The following is a 23,442-nucleotide window of genomic DNA, read 5'->3' as shown; positions in this document are numbered from 1 at the left end:
ACGCGCTCCCGTCGACGCTCCCCCGAAGGACGATGACGACGACGTCTTTTTAGGACCGGTAAGCGCCAGCAGTTTCGCAGAACAACAGCGATCAGACCCTCAGCTGAAAGCGCTAGCTGATTACTTGGAAGGAACGACCGCTTCCCCTCCTGGTGTCTTCAGGCAACATTTATCATCCTTCACGTTAAGCATTGGCCTCCTCGTGAAGAAGAACTTCGCACCCAACAAGACCGCGCAGCTTCTCGTAGTGCCTAAAACCCTTCGGCAAGAAATTCTGCAGGCGTTGCACGATGAGCCCACAGCAGGCCACCTCGGATTTGCACGCACGTTGCGTCGAATCCAGGAGAAGTATTACTGGCCGCGACTGCCTGCCGAAGTTGCCCACTACGTAAAGACATGTCGTAAGTGCCAACGACGCAAGACGCCGCCGATCAGACCAGCAGGACTACTAAACCCGATTCCGTCCCCGATCCTGCCCTTTCAACAAATTGGGATGGATCTCCTCGGCCCGTTTCCATCTTCGTCTGTGGGTAACAAGTGGATCATCGTGGCCACTGACTACCTTACCCGTTACGCCGAAGCAAGAGCACTACCAAATGGTACCGCGGCAGAAGTCGCCAAATTTTTTGTCGAACAAATTCTCTTGTGACACGGCTCCCCAGAAGTGCTCATCACGAACAGGGGAACGGCGTTTGCGGCAGAGTTGACGCAAGCCATCCTGGAATACAGTCACACAAGCCATTGACGAACAACTGCGTACCATCCACAGACCAATGGCCTTACGGAGCGCCTGAACAAAACGATCGCGGACATGATCGCTACGTACGTCGGCGCTGAACACAAGACCTGGGACGCCATATTGCCATACGTGATCTTCGCGTATAACACGGCAGTCCAGGAGACGACCAGAGCGACCCCGTTTAAGCTTGTGTACGGCAGGGAGCCCACGACGACGCTCGACGCAATGCTGGCGCACGTAACTAGCGAAGACAACCTTGACGTCGCCACCTACCTACAGCGTGCAGAGGAAGCCCGACGACTCGCACGGCTGCGTATTAAAGACCAACAGCGCACCGACAGCCGACGATACAATTTACGACGACGCCACGCAGAATACACTCCAGGAGACCAAGTGTGGGTTTGGACACCAATTCGCCGTCGCGGATTAAGTGAAAAATTGTTGCGTCGATACTTTGGGCCATACAAAATCCTTCGCCGCGTCGGACCACTGGACTATGAAGTCATTCCCGACGGAACGTCAGCATCACAACGGCGAAGCGCGCGCCCAGAAATTGTACATGTTGTACGACTGAAGCCATATTACGCGCGTTAAAGAATCTGTGGTATTTAAACTTTGCAGTTTTTATGTTTAAGTTTCTTTGTGTTGAAACATCGAGGCGATGTTTTTTTTTAAGGGGGGAGTAATGCCGCGAAACCTTCAAAACAGTATTTGTTGTTTTTTAAGAGCCGCCGGCATACAGGCTTATCACTCTGATTCTGGACCGCGTATCAGTTCCGTAATCTTTGTTTGTTAATGCTCGATGTCGCGAGCCACAACTTTATCAGTTTTGTTGTAACGCAAGATGCACCGAGATCTGTCGCGAAGGTTCCGGCCACTCGGGTGTCTTTCCACAATGTTCCAGCCCGTGCTGGTAGCTGTTTGCGACGTTATCTAGATTGTTCTGTGCAGCCTTTAAATTGAGCGTTGAGTGTGACGAGCATTCTTTGTTCGACGATCGACCAGCACGTTTGCTGCTATCGCCGCCGCCGAGTCGCTTAGTTATTTTGCGGGCGCAAGTCAGCCCAAATAAAGAGTTTCTTTAGTGCAATCATCGACCCCTTCATTTGTGTCGTCGACCTCGTCACCACTACGTGACAATACAATGGAGTGTTTCCTCATTAACCATTCTCAATTTGTAACAGCTAATAACTTTGTATCATCTACTACTCCTGTAAAATATAGAGTTCCACAAGGCTCGTTTCTAGCCCCTTTACTATTCCTAATATATATTAATGACCTTTCTGACTGTTTCCTCGTCCATTAGGCCTTACGCCGATGACAGCGTTCTTTATCGTGTATTAACTAACCCTCATGACAACTTGCTCCAACAATCTGATCTTGACACAACTTTTAGTTGGTGTAACAATTGGCTTATGACCCTAAATGCTAGTAAATGTAAACATATGACAATCTCTCGGAGTACTAACCTGCCTCTACCCTTCGGCTGCACAATTAACAAAGTGTCCCTTTAAAATGTTGCTTACTACAAATATCTTGTAGTCTACATAAGAAATAACTTCTCATGGCATGTTAATGTGAAATATATTACTAACAATGCCAGTCACACATTCTGTTACCTTTTTTTTTTTTTCCAAACCCCAAAACATCTCAAACTAACCTTGTACCAAACTTTAATTCGACCTAAACTAGAATATGCCTCCGTTATATGGGATTCAGCCCGTTCTATCTTAATTGACGATATTGAAGCAGTTCAAAATTGATCAGCACATTTTATTCTTTCTAATTATGCCCGTACCACCATGGTTTCGTTAATAATGTCACAATTAGCTCCTCCAAATTTAAACGTTCGAAGAACGTTCTCCCGTTTGTGCCTATTGCATAAAATTTATTTCACTAACCCATTACTAAAGCAGCTTCTTTCTGAACCTACTTACTCGTCAGCATGCATAGCTCACATAAAGTTCCTGCCACATTCTGTCACACAAATATGCTTTCTTATTGTTTTTTGCCAAGAACTGCAAGACAATTAACATACCTGCCCCTTTCTATCGCATGCATGGAAGATCCCAAGGCATCCAAACATGCGATGAAACATCTCCTTTCTGTATAGCCCAGCTACTTTTTCTTTTCCTTGATGTGTTTTTATGTATTTCCTCCATGCTTGAAAGGCATGCATTTTTTGTTCATGTTTCGCAAAAGACTGATGCTGATCCCATGTGCCCACCGCTCTGTAATGCTGAAAGGCCTTGAGAGTAAATAAATAAATACATTATTCTCAACATAAGCTACACAGCCACTACAAATATACTCTGTAGAAGCATTCGACATACATGGCGCACATGAGCCAAGTCATCTGTGCATTAACAAACTGTATTAAGCTGGCACCCTCACCATTCACTTGGTTATCCTTAGCTCCTCCCTGTGTGCATTAAGGTATGCAGATATATACGGGTGATATATAGTGCTGCGGTATCCAACATGGCAGAAATGTACGCTGACAGTGCAAGGGTGCCCCAATTTTTGCATAAGGTCTATTGTCATGTCAGACTTTGTCGATGCTGATTTGAGTTCATGTCTGCAAAAACTGTGGGACGGAGGTGGAATTGTAGGGACTCTTACTTGCGTACCAGCGCTGGTGCACTCGTAAACGATGTCGCGATTTAAAGCTCTTGCTGCAATGTGTGCACTGGTATGGCCTCTCGCTTGAGTGGGTAGCAAGGTGCCGCTTCAAAGTAATCTTGAGTGCAAAACACTTGCTGCATTCGCTGCACTGAAAGGGGCGTTCTCCCGTGTGCTTCCTCTGGTGGCCATTGATGCGGTGGCTGAACGGTGTGGTGTAGCTGCACTCGGGGCACTTGAACAGCTTGTTCGTTGCTGGCGGCTGCTTGCTGCCTTCAGAAAGGAATAAACATGAGTCACATTGGAGCTTACCCTCCTACAGGAAGCTATCGCACCATAAGAATACTCTTTACAACACTTATATAGGTGACTAGCATATGTGATCTATTTAGAGACCTTGAATGACTGCAGATATGAAATAAAGGGTCATCCCCAAAAACCTTACACCTGCCTTTATTCAGCATAATCAACATGTTTGAATAACAAGAAATAAGTTGACATCACAAAAAGCTTAAAGGAATAGAGACACCAAATTTCAAGGCTTTGCAAAGCATGTCACATGCCTCCTTTGTGTGTGAAAACCATCGCAGTCAAGTATTAAACTCAAGGGAGGCATAAAAGATATTTTATTCCTTTTTAAAGTTTTTGAAAATGCTCGTTCTTGCATTCTGGACCCATTGCTAGTGCACTGACTGTAAATTAGGTTCACTGAAAAAACCATAATCAAGTATTTGTGACGTCACTGCAGAGTTTTCTGACATTAACGACGATGCTGCTGGTCGGCTCCTTATGGCTCTTTTATTGCACCCATACTTATACCAGCATGACAGCGTTCTAAAGGCTCATTCACATTTGCAACTCCCGGAGTTCAAGCGACAATTTTGGTCAGAAAGAAAATGTGGCAAATGATCGCACTGGTCGAAAAACTACCGTCACAGGACATTCAACCACAGCTCGATTTTCCAGCTTTGCGACTGCTGGTCGTGGACCAGTAACCAATCAGCAGCTGAGATGAAGTGAAAGCAAGTTAGCTTTACTCTATTTGGTGCACAGTCAAGATAGACAAGATGTAGAAAGCGACCAGCAGGGTGCATTCGCAACTGTGAACATTAGTCGAGCTGCGCGACTCTGGTCGCATGTGAAAGCCAGTCGCACGCCCTTTGCAACTCGCAAGTGTGGATAGACATTTACAGTTCCAAGCTCCCTGTAGGCAAAATTATACTTGATGGCAATGCTCATCAATTAAACATTGTAAAGGCTGCCGCCGACTGCACGCCGATGGTCAGTGGATAGCATTGCTGTCGGTCGCCGCAGCCAAGACCGAAGTTGCGGGGCGTCACAGCAGTGAGGCAGTGTAGCACTCCTTGGCTTTGTACCAGAAAAGACAAATGTTATCAGAAGTGCCTACTATGCTCGTGCAACAGTAGCATATGCCTGCATAAGTGCAGAGCTTTCGGCAACAGCGCCTCCCGCAAGTGCGCCATGCAATGAACTGCGCTGCTCTCTGCCTGCCCTATTTGTCATTAGGCGTAGTAGGTTTCACAGGATGGCACTCTGGAATAGGACAATCACCAAACGCAGTAACAACGGTTCATCTGCAGTCACCGCATTATTACAGGAAGCTCGTCTCAAAATAAAATAACTTCGATAAGATGTGTATACAACTATCCATAATCGGCCTAATTTGCTCTCCACAAGTAGCACCGACGACTGGTCCGGGCCACTTGCAGCATTGCTCGGCGCAAAAGATTAAACCGGCGCTTTGTGGCAATTGTACGCACATCCTGCGGTGCAAGCGTCAATTTCAGTTCATTGTTATCAAACGTATACTTGATGGCCATTTTCATTCTAAAATTTGTGAATTTTCTCTCAATGATCACCAGATTCGCACATACAAAGGTAACGCTCAGAAAGGCGCACGAAAGCGGTGCCTCAATCAATGCAATTCAAGCTATAAACTCACCGGCATTTACGCACTCTCGAACGCAGTCAAATCCTCTTCTGCTTTTTGATTTTTCCAAGCCGGTCATATAGTGTAGGAATTCTGGCAAAATTGTAGCGAAGCGAGTGGCTCCCGACATCGGCACGGCTACGAGCAACAAGCTGTCGAGAGTGTACGAGACAGTGAGTTGGTGACAGCTGTTGGAAGGTGACAACTACATGTTTCGAAATTCCATGTAGTTGGTTGGAAGGTGACAACGACATGTTTCGAAATTCCATGTAGTTGGTGCTAGCGCGGCGTGAGAGAATAGCGAAAATGACGCAAAAATCACGTTTACGGATGCAGTTGACCAACTGTTTCCACAGTGTGACTCCATCATCACAGCATATGGCAGTGTCACACTGTAAACAGAGTAGACGACGCGCCTACTCATTGACAACACAAGGTATTAGTCCATGTGACATTTGAATGTTATGTCTTCTGTTTATTGATGTCAAGTAAAAACCTGGCAACTATGAACCGAAACTACTGCAAACTAAAAATACAATAATAAATTATGTAAAGCGATTTCGCGCTTCTAGCACCATGCTCTATGCTTACAGAATGGCTATGCATTACAACATGAACTGGAGGGCTAGTTGGTCCGACATCTTCAAGTGGTGCAGCGCAACGACACGAAGCTTGAAGGCTAAGCATTATTTACAACACAAAAGTACAGCACAAAAATTTGGTGTCTCTACCCCTTTAAAAAATTAAATGCTAAGCTTCACTTCAAGAGTAGACACAAAAGCATATGCAGCCACTGCCTCAATCTTCAAGCTTGTACCTCAGCTCCCCGCTCTGCTTCAACTATCTAGCTGCCTCATTCTCCCTTGCCTTTTCCACCTTCATGCTGTGTCTTACGAAGTCTCTTTGGCAGTTGAGCACCATCAACAAATGACATCCTCAAATGATTGGTTTGTTGTTTGTGGGGTTTTACATCCCAAAGCAAGTCAGGCTATGAGAGACGCCTCTGGAAATTTCGACCACCTAGGGTTCTTTTAACATGCACTGACATTGCACAGCAAACGGCTACCTGTCTTTTCACCTCCATCATAAAGCGGGCGCTGCAGCTGGGATTTGATCCTACATTAAAGGGCACAATAGTCAAGTGCCCTAACCACTGCACCACCCCAGGAGGTGGTGCAATGAAGCCCGCACACTATTACGCACATCTCGTATAACTCAGATGACATTGCCACACCAGTACTAGCCAAGGTTCCACCACACGTATTCAAAGTCTGCAACACATGAGATTATTTTCTATGCATGCTGGTTTCACGCACTGATAACCAGTCACAACTCACTAAATAAATTAAGCACCCAAACTGACACCAGACATATACACTATGAAAGAGCATTGAAGAAAGGTTGAAGGAGGAGCCTCAGTCTGCAGTCTGAGGACTTGTCTTTGAGTAGGACAATTATGACTGCTAGAGGTTTCTTTATGATTTTGCTTCCAAAAAAAAGCTAGGGACGGGGAGGGAAGAGCAGAAAAGTTGTGCAAGGAGTAAAAACATTCTTTTAGTATGTATTTCTGAACCTAGAATAGGTGATCCCGTGGCCCGAAAAAAAAAAAAAAAAGCGGCAGCAGCAGAGAATGACAATGTCAGCAGTGGTGACAATGTGTGATAGGTGATGAGTCAGCACCTAAAGCAGGTCCAATGCTCACACACCTTTCTTAAAAGGGGACACACGTTCCAAAGATTCCTAATAAAGAATACAGCTGCAGGGGAACAGCTCTCGCAAGCTTTCCCCAAGGAGGGAAGGACAAAGAAACAGACTAATAACAGATCGATGAACCACACTTGCCACGTCCTGAGAAAAAGGGGGGTTCAAGGGCCAACCAAAGTAGGAAGAGATAAGAAGGAAACATGTTAAAAAAACACATGCAGCTTATGCTATTGTCGAGGGGGGATAAAGTGCACATGTGCTGTGAACTGCACAATTAACGCTATATGGGATTGTTTTCCTGACTAATTATGACACAGAGGGAATATATTTATCAGGGATTCTAATGTTCCTTTTATAATTTCATGCTGGTTCCAATGCTCTAAATTTATGGCGTAGTAAGATATGCCTCCATATATTTTCTGTCAATTGAAGATTTAAAGGCTGGCTGGAAAATAAGTTAATTTCTTCAAACTTATGGTTCTTATGATAGAAATACTGGGAAACTGCTTTCAAGAGGGTTTTTTTCTGTCAGCTTGATGGCCTATTGCCCTTATTTTTACTGATTGCTCTGTCTCTCCGATGTACTGTTTAAAACAGAAGGAGGATTGTAGAAGGTAGATAACATTTGACGATGTGCAATTAAAGCCAAACTTTATGTGAAAAGTTAAATCGCTTGCAGTGTTTTTAACCATGGTGTCTTTCTGTAAATGACTGTCTTGCATCTGGGTCGGCAAGAAGGATGTGGCTGTGATGGACGCTTGTTTTCAAGTTTAGAATGCACTAGAATATCCCTGAGGATTGTGTTTCGTTCGTATAGTACCCTTGGTGCCTGTTCTTCAGCCATTTGTTAGACGTTTGCATGGAGTGGTACTTCCAGAGAATATAGAAATGCCGTGCCGGAGGTGAGCTGTGCCCATATGCATTGCATGGGCTCCACTAATTATCGTTTTTCAAGGCGTACTTTCCCATCACACCAGACATACCCGGTATCAAGAGAAACGTGAAGTTATATGAAATATGTGGTAATCTTTGTTTACCAGGCAAGTGACCGTCTGCCCTTTTCGAATCTTTTATGATCCCCAACTAAGAGGAGACGGCTAAACCTAACTTACGGGCAAGCCGGCCAGGATGCGTGGCGGAGCCGGCATTGAGCCCAAGCCAGCAGAATGTTAAATGCTTTGAATGCAAGCTTTTTCCGGAGGTAGAGCTACAGGATGACAGATGAATCCAAGCTAAGTTCGCTACGGAGAAGAAATACAATAAAAAGTGTGAGCATGCAGCTGAGATGCCGATACAGTAAAACCTCGTTAAGCCGTAGTTGGCCGGAACTCGGAAAAAGTACATACTAAACGGTACTATGGCTTAACAGGAGTAGCATAATATTACCCACTGACCTGCAAAAAACAAGTTAAAATGGCCAGTAGGTTGAAAAACAAAAATAAATGCGGCCTTTATTTTGCACTGCAAAAGTCGGTAATCTTAGTCTGACGCAGCGGTGCTCTAGCAGCGATAACAGCAGCTTCAAACTCATTCAGGCCACAAGCCAGCTTTTCGGCCAGTTCCTTTTTTTCGGTGAACAGCCGCATGACGCTCACAGCGTGCGCAGCTTCTACCACTGTTGGGCCCGGGTCTTCCACACTTTGTGTCGTCGTCATCACTGTCAGTTGGAGCCACTTCCGCCACCACTCAGGCAACCATGGCTTCATCTGACAGGTCTGGCGAAGTTTCCACTTCGTTCTCAACGTCCCTGAATTCAGAGAAGGTAATGCCTTCTGGAGAACCTTCCCTCTCAAGTACTTCGGTCAGCAGGTTCTCATATGTTTGGTCCGGGACGCCGGCGATATCGCTTGCATCGTCTGCGTCAACCGCGCACACTTCACGAAAACCTGCGTGCTTAAAACAATTCTGCACAGTAGCAGACTTGACCTGCCACCATGAGTTTTCCAGCAGGTGAATCGCACCCAGCAGGTCAATGGCGTACACCTTGCCACATTCCAGTGCAAGCAGCATCCTGCGCAGTAGGTTCTTGCTGTAGAGCTGCTTGACAACTCTAATGATGCCCTGGTCCAAGGGCTGGGCAATCGCTGTAGTGTTTGGTAGCAAAAACACCAGCTTCAGTGCCTTGAGGCCATCCACCGCAACGTGCGCCGATGCGTTATCAAGGATAACAACAGCATTTCTTCCTTTCGCCTCAAAACGGCGGTCAATGAAGCGCACATACTCTTCAAAAAGCTTCCCAGTCATCCACGCCTTGGTGTTATTCCTATAAAGGAGTCCTGATGGCAGTGGGGAGCCTTTAAAGCATCTTGGCTTGGCTGACTTGCCAATGACGAGAAGTGGCATACTTCTCGCTTCCAGACATATTGCATGCGAATGCAACTGAAATGCGGTTGACATGCTTTGCGCCGGTGCACGGTTCTCCCTTGAACACAAGTGTTCTATTCGGCAGCAGCTTGAAGAAAAGTGCGGACTCATCAAGGTTAAATATGTCGTCGGGCGCATCATCATCATCATCGGCCTGACTATACCCACTGAGAGCGAAGGCCTCTCCCATATTTCTCCAATTAACCCAGTTCTGTGCTAGCTGCATCCCCTTGACCCCTGCGAACTTGACGTAATCCGCCCACCTAATTTTCTGCCGCCCCCTGCTACGTTTTCCTTCCCTTGAAATCCAGTTTGTTACCCTAAGTGACCATCGGTTACCCTCTCTTCACACTACATGTCCTGGCCATGCCCATTTCTTCTTGATTTCAGCTAGAAAGTCAATAACTTGAGTTATTTCTCTGACCCACTCTGCCCACTTTAATTTTACCCCTACCATTTTTGTTCCATAGCTATCTGGGTTGTCCTCAACTTAAGTAGAACTCTCTTGGTTAGCCTCCACGTTTCAGCCCCATAGGTGAGTACAGGTAAGATGCAACTGTTGTATACTTTCCTCTTGAGCGATACCGGTAAGCTGCTCGTCATAATCTGCAAGTGCTTGCCAAATGTGCTCCAGCCCAGTTAGGCGCATTGTCTTCCAAAATTTGCCCAAGCTGGCCATTCCTCCAATCTTCTGCGCCTTCAGTGTCAGCCGCGGCGCCTTCTCCAGCTATGGTCTTCATGCTTATTCCGTGCCTTGCTTTGAATCTGGCTATCCAGCCATTGGTACACATGATGAAGTTGTCATGGTTGAGCTGCGAGGCGAAAACCAGGGCTAACTGGTAGGTTTTTCGACCGAGCTATTTTCAGCCATCGCACCAGCGCCTCCTCCACATCTGGAAATGTTGATCCTCGTACTCGACATCTCTTCGCAGTCGCGGCAGCACTGATGAGTAGCTTTTCTCTGGCATTACAAATGCCACACACAGTAGTTAGCGGCAAGTCTCTCTCACATGCCAGCACAGATTTTTTTGCCCCTCTCTTGATGACACGGACAATCTCCACCTTGTCATCTATAATAAGCACCCGTTGTTTCTGTCCAAGCTTCAGCATGATGCAGACGGATGGAGAACTCGCGACGCACACCGCTCAAAGTCACCTCGTCACACGTGCGAAAGAAAGTGAACCAAGGCCTAGGCGTGCAAGGGACACAGAGCAAGAAGGGGTGGTCGCTCGGACTGGTCCAAAATGGGAGGCTGGTCTTGCAGGTCCTGACTGCGCAATCACGCGATACAAAAGTGACGTAGGGTCTACATGTCACTCTTGAGCGCCCTATAAGTGTTCATCTTTTTTTTCTTTTTCGTTTTACTGGATGGAGCGAGAGGGTGGTTGCAAGCTAGGTGGCGTTGTGTTAAGTCCAATGCGAGGAAAAGATGAAAGGAGGTGCTTGGCCCTCAGAGCGGGGCTTCGAGCTGAAGGAGGGGGAGCTCCTAGCCTACGTCTTGTGAACAAAGAAAGCACACAGCAGCACGCACGCACGCTTTCTGAAAGGATGAAAGGAGAAGCGGGCAGGCTAGCCAACGTAGACAGTGCGGTTTCAAACCAGTGACGGCAGTGAGCGCCGGTTCTGTGCGTTCGCAATCTTTTGCTTTCATTCTTTTTCTTCCGGTGGGTTGGTGGGGTGGCTGGTATTCGAGACGACGCAGGGACTCAGAGCACTCGGAGTCGTGAGTCCACGTCTTTGCAGCGTGCTGCGCAGATCGTGTGTTTGCTTTTTTCATTGTAATGAAAACTTGAAGAGCCCTGACCGTATGCTGGGCCGCACATATATTGAGTACCTGAGCGCGGGTTATTCGCACACACATGCGCGCGCGCCCGCAAACGTGCAGTTTTGTCGTGGCAGAAAAGAAATAACTGTCAAGATTGAGAACATCTTCCAAGGACGCGTAAATGTTGGCGCTTGGAATTAGGTTGTGAAATTATAGAATATGTGGCTTAACTTATGGACAATTTTTCGACTCTGTAGTTGTTTCCCATAAGAGGCCAATCCAAGATGCAAAAACATCCCATTGTGAACTATACGTGCGCACAGAAGCAGTCAAATCTTTAGCGCAACCTAAGTTGCTTCTCAGGCCAAATCAGCCCATACCTAAATGCTAAGAAAAAATAAACGATAGGACTGCTCTGTGTTTTGCCGAGGGCAGCTCCAAGCCGTCAATGGTTTGAAACCGCACTGTCTACCTTGGCTAGCCTGCCCGCTTCTTTCATCCTTCCAGAAAGCGTGCGTGCTGCTGTGTGCTTTGCTCGCAGGACGGCTAAGTGCTCCCCATCCTCCAGCTCGAAGCCCCGCTCCGACGACGAAGCGCCTCCTTACATCTTTCTCGTGCATTGGACCTAACAGCTTGCAGCCACCCTTTCATTCCCTTCAATAAAAAAGAAAAACATTAACACACATAGGGCGCGCAGGAGTGATGTAGGCCCTACGTCACTTTAGTGTCACGTGATTGTGCACTCAGGACCTGCAAAAATATCCTCCCGGAAAAGGGCCTGCTAGAAGGGGGAGAATGTTTTTGCAGGTCGTCAATGCGCAATCACATGACACATGGGCGATGTAGCCTACACGTTACGTACGCGTATCTCGCGGAGTCTTTCTTTTTTTTCCTTGTAAGAGGAAGCGCTTGCGGCAGTTAGTTTTGTCCATGCCATGGCTCCTCCTCCAACACAGTCTTCTTCCCTCCCCCATGGCTCCAAGCAGTAAACAGAATTTTCCTCCCCCGGGGAATGAGTGAGCGCAGATTTTGTGCGTTCGCAGTCTTTTGCTTTCGTTCTCTTTCTTCCGGTGGTCTGGCGGGGTTAGAGCTGGTATACGAAGCGACGCAGGGACTTCGAGTCGCGAGTCTGCTTCTTCGCAGCGTGCTGCAGGGATTGTGAGTTTGCTTCCTCACTACAATGAAAACGTGCAAGAGTACTGACCTTATGCAGGGCCTCAAATATATTGAGTACTTGCGTGCCTACACACATGCAGTTTTTCAGTGGCAAAAAGCAAATAACTTTACAACATCTTGCGGCGCGTAAACGTTGATGTTTGGAAAATTATACAAGATGTTACTTAGCTTACGGATACGTCACTACTTATATATATATATATCATGATTGAGGCGTAACTTTTAAGGTGCAAAAGCGGCTGATTGAGTCAAGGAAACGACACAGCAAATCTTCAGCACTCCCTCTGCTGCCTCTCAAGCCAAACCAGCCCATACCTCACAGCTAGCGAAAACGAAGAAAGGAAGCAAGCGTGCATACTGCTTTACCGAGGGCAGCTCCAAGCCGTCACTCGTTTGAAACCACGCTGTCTACGGTGGCTAACCTGTCCGCCCCTAAAGCCCCTTTATTGAGGGGCTTTACACACCCCTCCTTTCAAACTCTCCCCACTAATAGGAAAAAAAAAACATACAGAAGAAAGCGTGCACACCGCTAGATGCTCTCCCTCCACCAGCTCGAAGCCGCGCTCCGACGGCCAAGTGCTTTTCTTGCTTTTCTCACTGCCCCAGTAGAATAACAACAATAATAATAATAATAAAAAAAAAAAAGTCGACAGGACACGCAGAAGTGACGTGGTAGCGCCACGCCACTTTTGTGTCACGTGATTGCACGATCACGACCTGCAAAAATACCCTCCCCCTAGAAGGAGGACGGAGTATGTGGACTGTGATCGGCTCCGACGGCACGGCGCTCGGAGGCCACAGTTAGTTTACGGCTTGGATTGGCGCGCTCGACGCAAGGTGGCGCTAGTTGTATTATCATCGCAACTGCATTTGATAAACGTGGCTCCGATTTGCCATTGGCTATGTAGCTTGCTATCACTTCGGTCGCATTCATGGTCGCGTTAAAGAAGGTTTGTCACAACGCTAGTCAAACAGTCTTTTGTGAGGCGGTACTACCGCCATGAATTGTACGTCGAAAAGTGAAAATAGTACGTGCTAACCAATACGTCCGCGATAGGCTGGTACGGTTTATGCGAACGCGAAATGCATTAGATTGAATAGGCGTCGAGTGGGGACATGACTTTACTACTTTTAAAACGAAACTACTGTTAAAGCGGGTACGTTTTAATGAGGTTTTGCTGTACAAAAGGATGACACGCCAACCAACGAAAGGGATGCAGAGTAGCTGTCAAATCGCATTCACCGCCGTATACAAAAGGCAGGAATTAACCAAGGCCGCCTGAAAACGACTGCATGGTTGTACTACGAGCGAGGACTCCTTTAGAACTCAAGCTAGCCTCCAAACTTGAGGTGGCAGAGCCCATATGTACCGCCCTACGGCTTTCCTTTGTTGAAGCGGTTATCGATGACCGCTTCAACAGCCTACTCGACTAAGTATCGCATACTGACAGTTAAGGAAAAGTAGATCATTACTCATTCTAATGAAACTAGAATTACAAAGTGCACTAGCACGTGCATCAATCTTGCTTAGCCCATCTCGCCGCTTTCGAGACTGCTCTTGCCGCCACACAACTTCTACGGCGGCAACTAAAAAACTAAAAACGATGGAATTCTGGTAGGTAGCACTTCAATAAAATGCACATACGTACATGTCTTCGTGGAAAATTTACTGTGCCTGATTTTTCATTGTTTCACAGTGAATAATGGCGAATTTGTACTGGCCAGTTAAGGTGTACTACTGGATAATGCTTACTATTCCCGCGTCTCCGCCAACCAGGTATTAACGGGGTTTTACTGTATGTCCACTGAGAATTTTTTCTTTTCTTGTGGCCTTGTGTTAATCTGCTATGCCATGGTTCTCAGGCGGTAGGCACACTTTAATTCAGTGGCACACATGAATGGTAAAATGGTATAATATTTAGCCTGCTTTGAAAGATTTCAAATTCATATTCAGTGTCAAGGCAGATGAAATATATCGCCCCAGTGTGTTACATTTTTCTGTAGAGGATTCTTGCATAACCTTTTCGTGTAAATATCTGCAAGTTTTGCTTTTGATTTGTTGATTGCGCCAACTCATTCCAGAATTTAGTGCTTCATGCATACAAGCTGTCCAGAGGTTTTTTGCACATATATACGATCAGATATCCAGGTAGAAAACGCTGTCACACTTCAAATGTGCCAGACCGTTCTCTGTAATTTAAATGCCAAATTTTAATTCCACAATAGATTACTTGAATATGCGTCCACACTTGACATTGGATTTGGGTATAAGGTAGACCTCTATGATGTGAGCATGCAGGCTAAGGTATCAATTTTGTATTGATAACGTATCTGCTGATGTATTGAACCGCAATGTGATGGCCAACGTTACTAGAATGAACTCACTTTCACAGCTCCCTATACTGCATAGCAGAGGAGTGTGTCCCAGGTGGCTGTCGCAAAAACTAGCGGCGCTGCAGTCTACTCTTGCTTCTTGCCAGGTGGGTCATCTCCTACATGCGAAGCGAAAGCACGAGCGGCCAGCACACATGTAGCTTTTGCTTGCTATCGTTGCACTGTAAATGGCTGCAGTATAACCATAACTGCATTACTACAGCCTTGGCTTCGAAACGACACATTACCATGGAGAATGCGTTTGTATTATGCGAAATTCACTTGTTAATGCTGTGAAACAAGTGTGAGTGCCGTCGGCTTGCTCACAAGCACTGTTTCTGTAGGCTGTGATGTCGAATTCTTGAAGATGCAGGCTTCATAGCACAAGGCGGCCGGAGGGATCTTTTAAGTTTGCGAGCCAACACACAGCATGATGGGCGCTCACAACCCTGAATGGTCATCCATACAAATAAGAGCGAAATTTTCTTTCTCTGTCGTCGAAAAGTTTGCTTCAGCTTTGAGCAGGGAACGATTAACGTACGCTATAAATTTTTCTTGTCCAGCAATTTTCTCAACAAGCATGGCACCTAGGCCAATACTGCTTGCGCCGCTATGAATTTTTGTCTGCATTTTCGTAAAAGTGCCCAACTACAGGAGAAAACTGTAGGCGGCGCTTAAGTTCATTGAAGGCTTCTCCTTGCCGTGCTTACCATTAAAAGGTACACATGTCAGCCTTTGTAAGCTGTGTTAACGTTTTGGCGATGCACGAAAAATTCCTGACAAATTGCCGGTAATAAACTCACAGCCCAAGGAACCTCTGTAGAGCTTTCTTGTCAGCTGGCTTTGGGAGCTGTGCAATTATAGCTGTTTTTTCTTGCTAACGATATGACCCAGGAATCGCAGTTCCTCGTAAGCAAAGTGGTATTTCTCTGGTTTCAACATTAGCCCTGATGTCTTAATTGCTTCAAATACTGTCCGAAGCCTTTTCAGGTGGTTTTCAAAGCTTGTGGAGAAGACGACATCATCCAAGTATAGCAGACAAACCTGCCACTTCAAGCCCGCCAGCACAGTGCCCATTAGCGTTGAAACGTCGCTGGTGCAGAGCGGAGGTATAATGGCATCACCTTGAGCTCGAATAGGCCATCTGGTGTGATGAATGCAGTCTTCGCGCGACCTCTTTCATCGACCTCAATTTTTCAATAGCCACTCCTCAGGTCCATCAATGTGAAGTATTTAGCGTTGGATAATCGGCCCAGTGCGTCATCAATGCAGGGAAGGGGGTAGACCTGTTTTTTTGTTATTCTATTCACACTGGTAATCGATGCAGAAGCAAAGCCTTTGTTCTTTACCAAAATGACTGGCACCGCCCAGGAGCTCCTTGATGGCTACATAACGTTGTCCCGAAGCCTTTGTTCTATTTGATCGCGGATGGCCAGGCGTTCTCGCGAGGATACACGGGAGGTGCTTTGACACAAAGGTCTAGCGTGGTCATCCGTGACGATGCAGTGCTTTGCCAAAGGAGTTTGTTGCACTTGTAAATTAACGAAAAGCATTTGCTGCAAATTTTAAGAATGGCCCGTACCTGTTCTTGCATGCTGGGGGGTAGTGCTGGATTAATATTGAACCTGGGATGGTGGCTTTGGTCAGTTTTATTTTCAGGCTCATCAGGAAGGGCAAAGACAACGCTGATGTCTGCTAACTCGTTGAGGAAGGCAACATTGTTCCCTTGCTGAGATGCCAGTATTCTTCAGTGAAGTTGGTTACCAGAATCTCAGCTGGCCATCCCAATTGGTTGTCACTTCCTTGAGCTGGGTGGCAAACACTCCACTGATGACAGGATAGTCAGCTCCAGTGCCCACTAAGGCAGTAACCGTGCGACCGTCGACCGCAACTTCGAGGTCACTTGTTCGTGCCCTCATATAGTATGTTGGCTTTGGTGTTTGATCTCAGCTTCATCATTTGCTGAGGTTGCAGCCGAGGTATAATGCGTTTCGATGAAGGCGAAACGAAGCGGCGTCCATGTGCTGTGCGATATCAGCGCACGTTAAAGGTCCCCAGGTGGTCAAAATTACTCTGTAGCCTTCCACTATGACTCCTCTTTCTCCTTCTACTTTCACTCCCACCTTCCTCCCTTCCCTTACAGCGCGGCACAGGTGTCCACAGCGCAAGTGTGACAGACACTGCGCCTTTCCCTTCCTGTGAACCAATTAAAAAAAACAGAATGCTTTGTGCACTATAACTTTTGCTATCTTAAATTGTAATTCGCTATAGCTACACTATATCACTAGACTGCTACAAGAGCAACCACATAAAAACTTGTTTCAAAACCTCAGTACAGTACAAACGAATAGGCAACATAATTGATTACTATACTGGGGAAATGGAATGACATATGAGGGGCTCAGCACAGAAGGAACCACAAAAGAAAACGAAAAAAATGCGAGCTTGTAAGTGCGCTGACTGCACTTTTCCACACTGTGGTATACCCTTTGGGACACAAGTTGGAAGAAGTGTCTGGTACCTTTTTCCAATACAAGCTCATCAACAGTCTGTGTAGGCCTAGACACCTTCACTGGAATGCACTGGGTTGACTTGGACAGGTTGAGCAGCTCAACTGACCAGGCAGCGTCTCGAGCAATATACTGGGTCGATGCAACATCCTGGAGGGTGCAGAAAAGCTCATTAGCAGTACATTAACAGTGCCAAGAGGTAGCGGTATCAAGTAGCAGGGGATGAAATAAATATCAACACTTTTTTAATAGACGTAACACACAAGCAAAAAAATGCCATTTCATACTACAATATGTGCACAGATGCATGGAAATGCTTCAGATTTTCCGTCAATACGGCACATCTATGCCGCAAGTCGTTTTGGGCAACAATATGCATTCTGGAATATGTTTCATCATGCAACTCCACAAGCTCAACAAATGCCATACAAATACATAAGTCGCGCACGTTCTAGATACCCCACTGAGTCATACAGGAAAGGTGTGAGCATTGCACTCCCCAATGTCCCCATTTTGTCAACACGTGCCTTGTCAGCACCGTGACACCCTGCCACTAATGTGACGGACCCTCACACAGATAGACATATGTAGTACAACTGCATCCAACATCTCCATTGTGCATTGGAAAGAGCAGAAGTGCATAGCATGCTACCACTGCTCCACCTGTTGACACCTAACATCAGTACCGAGGGTCAGAAATACCAACCTACACGAAGATAAAAAGGGTCCCCTCTCTGCCTGGTTTGAAAGCTACAGGGTTCTACGGCACGTAACTGTGGCCATTATGCACCAAAAAACAAAGTTAGATGTGTGTACATACCTACACAGTAGATGCCCTTTATACAGTAAAACATCATTATACGTAGTTGGCGGAGATGCGTGAAAAGTATGCACTATCCGGTAGTACACCTTAAACGACCAGTACAATTTCGCCATTATTCACACTCTGAAATAAGAGAAATTCAGGCACAGTAAATTATCTTTGAATGCATGTAAGTATGTGAATTTTATTGGTGTGCTACCGACAAGAAATCCGTTATTTTTGATTGCTACTGTGGTAGTCGTGCGGCGACAACAACAGTCTCAAAAAAACGGCGAGACAGGGAGAAAGCAAGTTTCATGCACGCGCTAGTACACTCTTAATAGTTCTATTTTCAGTAGAATGAGTAATGATCAACTTTTCCTTTACTGTCAGCACGCAATACTTCGGTCGAGTAGGCTTCGGCATAGTGCCGACCGTTCGCACACACACTAACAGAACAACTGCTTTGTGCTTCGCACAGCACCAGCTCGAAACATAAGACACCCCCACGAAGCATACGCTACCTACCAGCAACACATCCACAACATAACAGCACCTGCAGACCCGCAGTGAGAGGTTGGCACGAGCGAGCGGCACGACCGTGCCCGAGCAGTGTAATGGTGATGGTTATTGAGATAGGGCTGGTGACAATACTACTCAGCGATGCATTTATATAAACGTAACCAATGCTTTCTGGGCTCCCTATTGACATCATCGCTGCATTTGTCGGAACATTGCCAAAATGGCCACAATGTCACTGCCGGCAGTCCGCACGTGATAATGCTTTCCGGAGAGGCAGAAAACGTTTCATGCTGTGGCACAGCCAGCAAAGCTGGGACGGCAGATACGCATTAAGCATTAGGCCCTTCCATGAGCCACTACGTCTTATACGGTCAGCCAATGCATGGGTTGAATGTGGCTAAGCCAGGGAATTCTTGCAACTATATTTTAACCGCAACTACTTGGTATGCGGGTATGTATTATTGCGGTTTTACTGTAGTAAAGTCACTCAGACCAGCAAAACTCTTTATTATGTCAGGACCTCTACCATACCATTTGTTGGGGATTAGATAGCCCTGTACACGCTGTCCAGTAACTAAATGGCTACTTACTAAACCTGTTTTGTTGATTAATAAAGGAAACATTCTAAAATGCCCCCCATCCCTTCATTATTGTTTCTTTGTGCAATTGTTTTTCCAATTATAAGATTTTTTGTTTACACCACGTGCAAGTACCTCTTTAAAAAAACATGAATGCAATGTGGCTACAACTACAACTGCATCTGATTCCATGCAAAAACCAAAGCCTGCATGAACATGGTGTTGTCTTCTGCGGTTTCTGTCATTTAAAAGGCAACAGGTGAGAAATGTAAAGGATAGTCACGTACGATGACACCATGCACACCATGCACACCATGCCTCTGCTTCTTGCCACCGTCACCTCTTGCTTTGCGTTGCACAGAGCTGTGAATGTTCGGTCGTTTCTTCCCTTCCCTACTTTTCACTGCAGTTCTACTGTCTTTTACTTTCTGAGCGGACTGTGGCGCCTTCTCTAAAGGTGTGTGGCCAGCTCACTCTACGCCACATGCTTTCTCTCACGGCTCCAAGTCTTATGTAAAGTTGGCTTCTCCTGTTTGTTGGTGAGCCCCATGGTAAAGCCATTAGAAAATAAAAGAAAACACTTTTTGGTGCTTTATGTTTTTTAAGAAAAAGAGAAATTTTCCTAGCGATCCTGGGTAGTGCGCATGCGGCGATGTCATTTCGTGGAAATCTTGTCAGATGCACTTTACTATAACTGTTTCTATCGCAAATGTCTGCTATAATGGGGGAAAAATGTACAGTCTTGCATGAAAGGTGAATTGAGACTTTACTTTTACCTTACTATACCAGAATTTTGCTATATCCGAACTTACAAATTGGGGTTCTATTGTACAGTCGCTGATCGATATTCCAGACGCTCAATTTTCCAGACCTGCCTGAAAATCCAGACCTTGCCATGGCACCGCCACACACTACATAGAGTCAATGTATAACACCGAGCAAAATTTCGGACGTTTGAAATCCTTCTCGTTCCAATTTTCTGGACTTTTTCTTTCGATTCGCGACTCAAGAGCTATAGAAAATGCAAACGCCAGTGCCATTTTGCTTTTCTGGCCGCTGCCATTCTAGTTTTCTGCAACCTCGAACTCATGTGTCATATCTTCCGATGATCATGCCATCGGAACCTTGCATACCCGGTATCACCACGATAGTAGGCACCGCTTGCTGCACCGTCCTGCCAGTACCAGCTCAGTGGTGCCATCATGCACAGTCATCAGTCGCCGTTGTCGCTATTCACGTGCTGCGCTGTTTACATCACCGCATCAACTATAGCGTTCTAGAACTGAGAAGTGTGCCTTCTGCCGCTGCCAAGCTGGTCGTTTCAGCAATGACAGCTCTGCGTAATATGAAAGGGTGCTGTAAGAAGTGCAATAAGCGCTGAGCACACAGCTTGGTTAACCGCCTCCATCACCACTAGCTGTTCGGACCCTGAAGGCGCGCAAAAATAAATTCTGTCGCTACAGCTCCCACAAGCTTGACCAAATGTATTAAACCGATTCTGTGCATGAACAAATGAACTAGTTTCCTATAAAAGCGGCCGTCGTTGGGGAAATATGAGCGGCAAGATGCATACAGCCAATGTCAGATACTGATTGCCGATTACCTGACAAGCAATGGTAAGAAATTTTGTGGACATATTGGGTACTTTATTTCTTAAACGTTAATGGGAGATTCAATGACGAATGCCTATTGTGTTTTTATGGTCACGAATTTTTATTATCGGATCCGCCGGTTAACACAGGTTAGACTGAAATCGTCCATCGGTGCTCGCTCGCATTAAAATGCAATGGAAGGTGTTATTAGGCTAGCGTGCTTTGTTTGCCCCACATATAGTGAGGGTATGCAAAGATTGCTTGCAGCTAGAAATTATGCCAGGGGCTGTTGAAAGTGGGCGGACTCATATGAACAGGCAGTTGTATATGAAACGAAATAGATCAGCGATAGCTCATACAGATTCACAAAACCTCACAGCGCAGAGCGGAAGACTTCAAAAACTAGCTGGATGAACAATTCGTGACTTAAGAGAATATAAATAAATGGTTCAAGAATATATAGTACCAATATATAAAACACTACGGAAATATATGAAAATACCATGAAAACATGAATGAATAAAGCTGCTAAATTTGAAGACACACAAGAAACAGGCAGATTCATAAGATAGAGCCCTGAAACACAATTATTTGCACCTGCTCAGCCTCAGGTCTTTTATATATGCTCTGCTTCAGAGCTCTGCACTTAGTTTAGTAACTTCACATAAAACGGGAATCGCATGAGGACGTAGAAATTCACTATGAGAAGCATCATTTATGTCATACATCCAAGCTTAGAAACCTCTGCGCTTTGCAAAAACATCCCAAATTCTCACATGCTATTTGCATTAATTTGCCCTGAACTGAAAAAAAAATTGTTTTTCAAACATTCTTCCAGCGTGTTTCCGAGCTAAGCTCCACAGACAGATAAAGAAGACCTCGGTGGTCAGAGTTTGAGATTATTTTTTTTTTTGTGCCGCGCACAATTTGTTCGAAAGCACAATCAAAATATATGCATTTTGATTTGTGCTTGAAGTTTCGAGCCACATATACTGCAATGTAAGCTATAAGACTGCTAGAACAGTGCATAGTGACGTACTTATGATCACCTGGAAGAAGGGTATTCAAAGTAGGTTCGACGCCCTCGAGCCTCGATTCCCTCGCCAAACAAGCGGTCAAGCTCATTAACCTCATTAGAGGTCCCATTAGGGGTCAAATCTCATTAGAGGTCCCAGTACAGTCTCGAACTTTGGGACCTCTTACTGTAACCTTTTGTATAGTCAAATGATTTATTTATTTCTGAATAAACTTTGAACTTTGAAACCGGGCATGAAAGATACTAGGTGGGTTCCTCGCTTGCACGACTAACGTGATTTCCCCAGTGTGCGGAGAGAGTGTATATCGAGAATGGAAGGGCTCAAATGCGGAAGACAGCAGAAAGCGTGCAATGAGCAATAAAAAAAGAGCGAACGAAAAATAGGACGTAAAGTGAGGGGGGGATTGAAAGCACAATGACATGGGCTGGAACTGTGCTATGGTCTTGCAGAAACGTGTTTTCCTGCTTGACCAATCATAAGCAATGCATCATAATACGGCAGGGAACAACGTGATGCAATAGAATCAAAGCAGGGCATGAGCCGCAGAAGCAGACGGCCCGAACGTTTTCTCTGCGGCTCCGCATGCTTCTGATGCGCTCCTGCGACTAACAGCACCACCTACGCTTCTCATTGCTCCGGCGACAACCTCGCTCCCATTGCAGTGTTCCGAAGACGGCACAATTCTCAATTCAAGAACACTATATGTCAACTACCGGACACTAATGCCAGGCATTATCAGGACACTCAAGCACCTCTGTCAGTCACGTGTGCTATAGTCGCGTGGTGTTATGCGTGTACAGCGGCAAAACCTACAGCGTCGACCTGTTGTCTGCACTCAGCATGCTTTCCGATGCATGGAAGGTGGTGACCGAGGAAACACTGTGGAATTGCTTCCGCCATGCTGATTTCGCAGTCAGAGATGAAGTGCCCTCGTCATCCGATGATAGCGCCAGTGAATCCCATCAGCCGTCTTCATGTGCTGATCTCATCGAGCACTTGCGCGCTGCAGGAGCCATTCACATGGAAGTGAGGCTGGAACAATGTGCTAACGCTGACAGCGAGATCGCGCTCTGCACTTAAAGGAGCAAAGACACCAATTTTTGAAGAGTCAGAAGGAATACGGTTACTTCCCTGGTTATACAGAGATGCTCACAAAGTAATCCCAAACTCTCATTTTACCACGAACATAGTTTAATTCAATTTTAAATACTAGCCAGGCAAGGACTCCGTTTTTCATAACTCATCAACAGTGACATCTCGGGGACGAAAACGTGTAGATAGGTAAAACAACATGACGTCATCAAACAACTGTGACCTGGAGTCAGCAGAGCAAAGACCAGTGATGATACAGGTATCGATTGGGCACCCCAGGGAAAGCTCTCTGCTTCTGCTCACTTTACCCAATGGCTTTTCACACTGTCTTCATTGCTGCATGTTACAATTACTTCACTTAGTGTCGATTTCGCGGTCGCTGTGTTTTTCAAGCACAGTGCTTGGGTATACTTTGTGCGTGCGCACGGACACACAGATCAGACTCCGAAAAGGGGAAGCACAATTTATTTACTCCTTTCATTTAGGCCACACACGTGCAACTTGAACCTCGTGTACATTAAGACTGCCTGCTGTACTCGGGTCCCAAGAGCATCCCTGCAAAAGTGCACAGCTTTCGGCAACGACGTCGCCTGCTGGCGTTCAGGGAGACGTGA

At 45.9% G+C, this 23,442-nt stretch overlaps 1 protein-coding gene across 12 annotated transcripts in view; it reads right to left on the bottom strand.

The window, feature by feature from the left end:
• Positions 1–23,442, bottom strand: part of LOC146180028 (uncharacterized) — a 54,757-nt gene that overhangs the window by 11,002 nt on the left and 20,313 nt on the right. For 8 of the 12 annotated variants that reach the window (XM_084579381.1, XM_084579382.1, XM_084579384.1 and 5 more), the window contains 2 exons: positions 17,217–17,355; positions 3,362–3,634 (listed from right to left, as the gene is read on the bottom strand). In XM_084579381.1, the coding sequence (XP_084435507.1) occupies positions 3,362–3,634; positions 17,217–17,355 (412 nt within the window). Of the gene's footprint in view, positions 1–3,361; positions 3,635–5,324; positions 5,451–17,216; positions 17,356–23,442 lie in introns of those variants that run through there. The other 4 variants (XM_084579375.1, XM_084579386.1, XM_084579387.1 and 1 more) reach the window with 3 other exon arrangements.

This window comes from Amblyomma maculatum, chromosome 9, assembly GCF_055883805.1.
Source record: "Amblyomma maculatum isolate TAMU_Amacu chromosome 9, ASM5588380v1, whole genome shotgun sequence".
Classification (NCBI taxonomy): domain Eukaryota; kingdom Metazoa; phylum Arthropoda; class Arachnida; order Ixodida; family Ixodidae; genus Amblyomma; species Amblyomma maculatum.
This window is presented reverse-complemented; position numbering and strand designations above follow the sequence as displayed.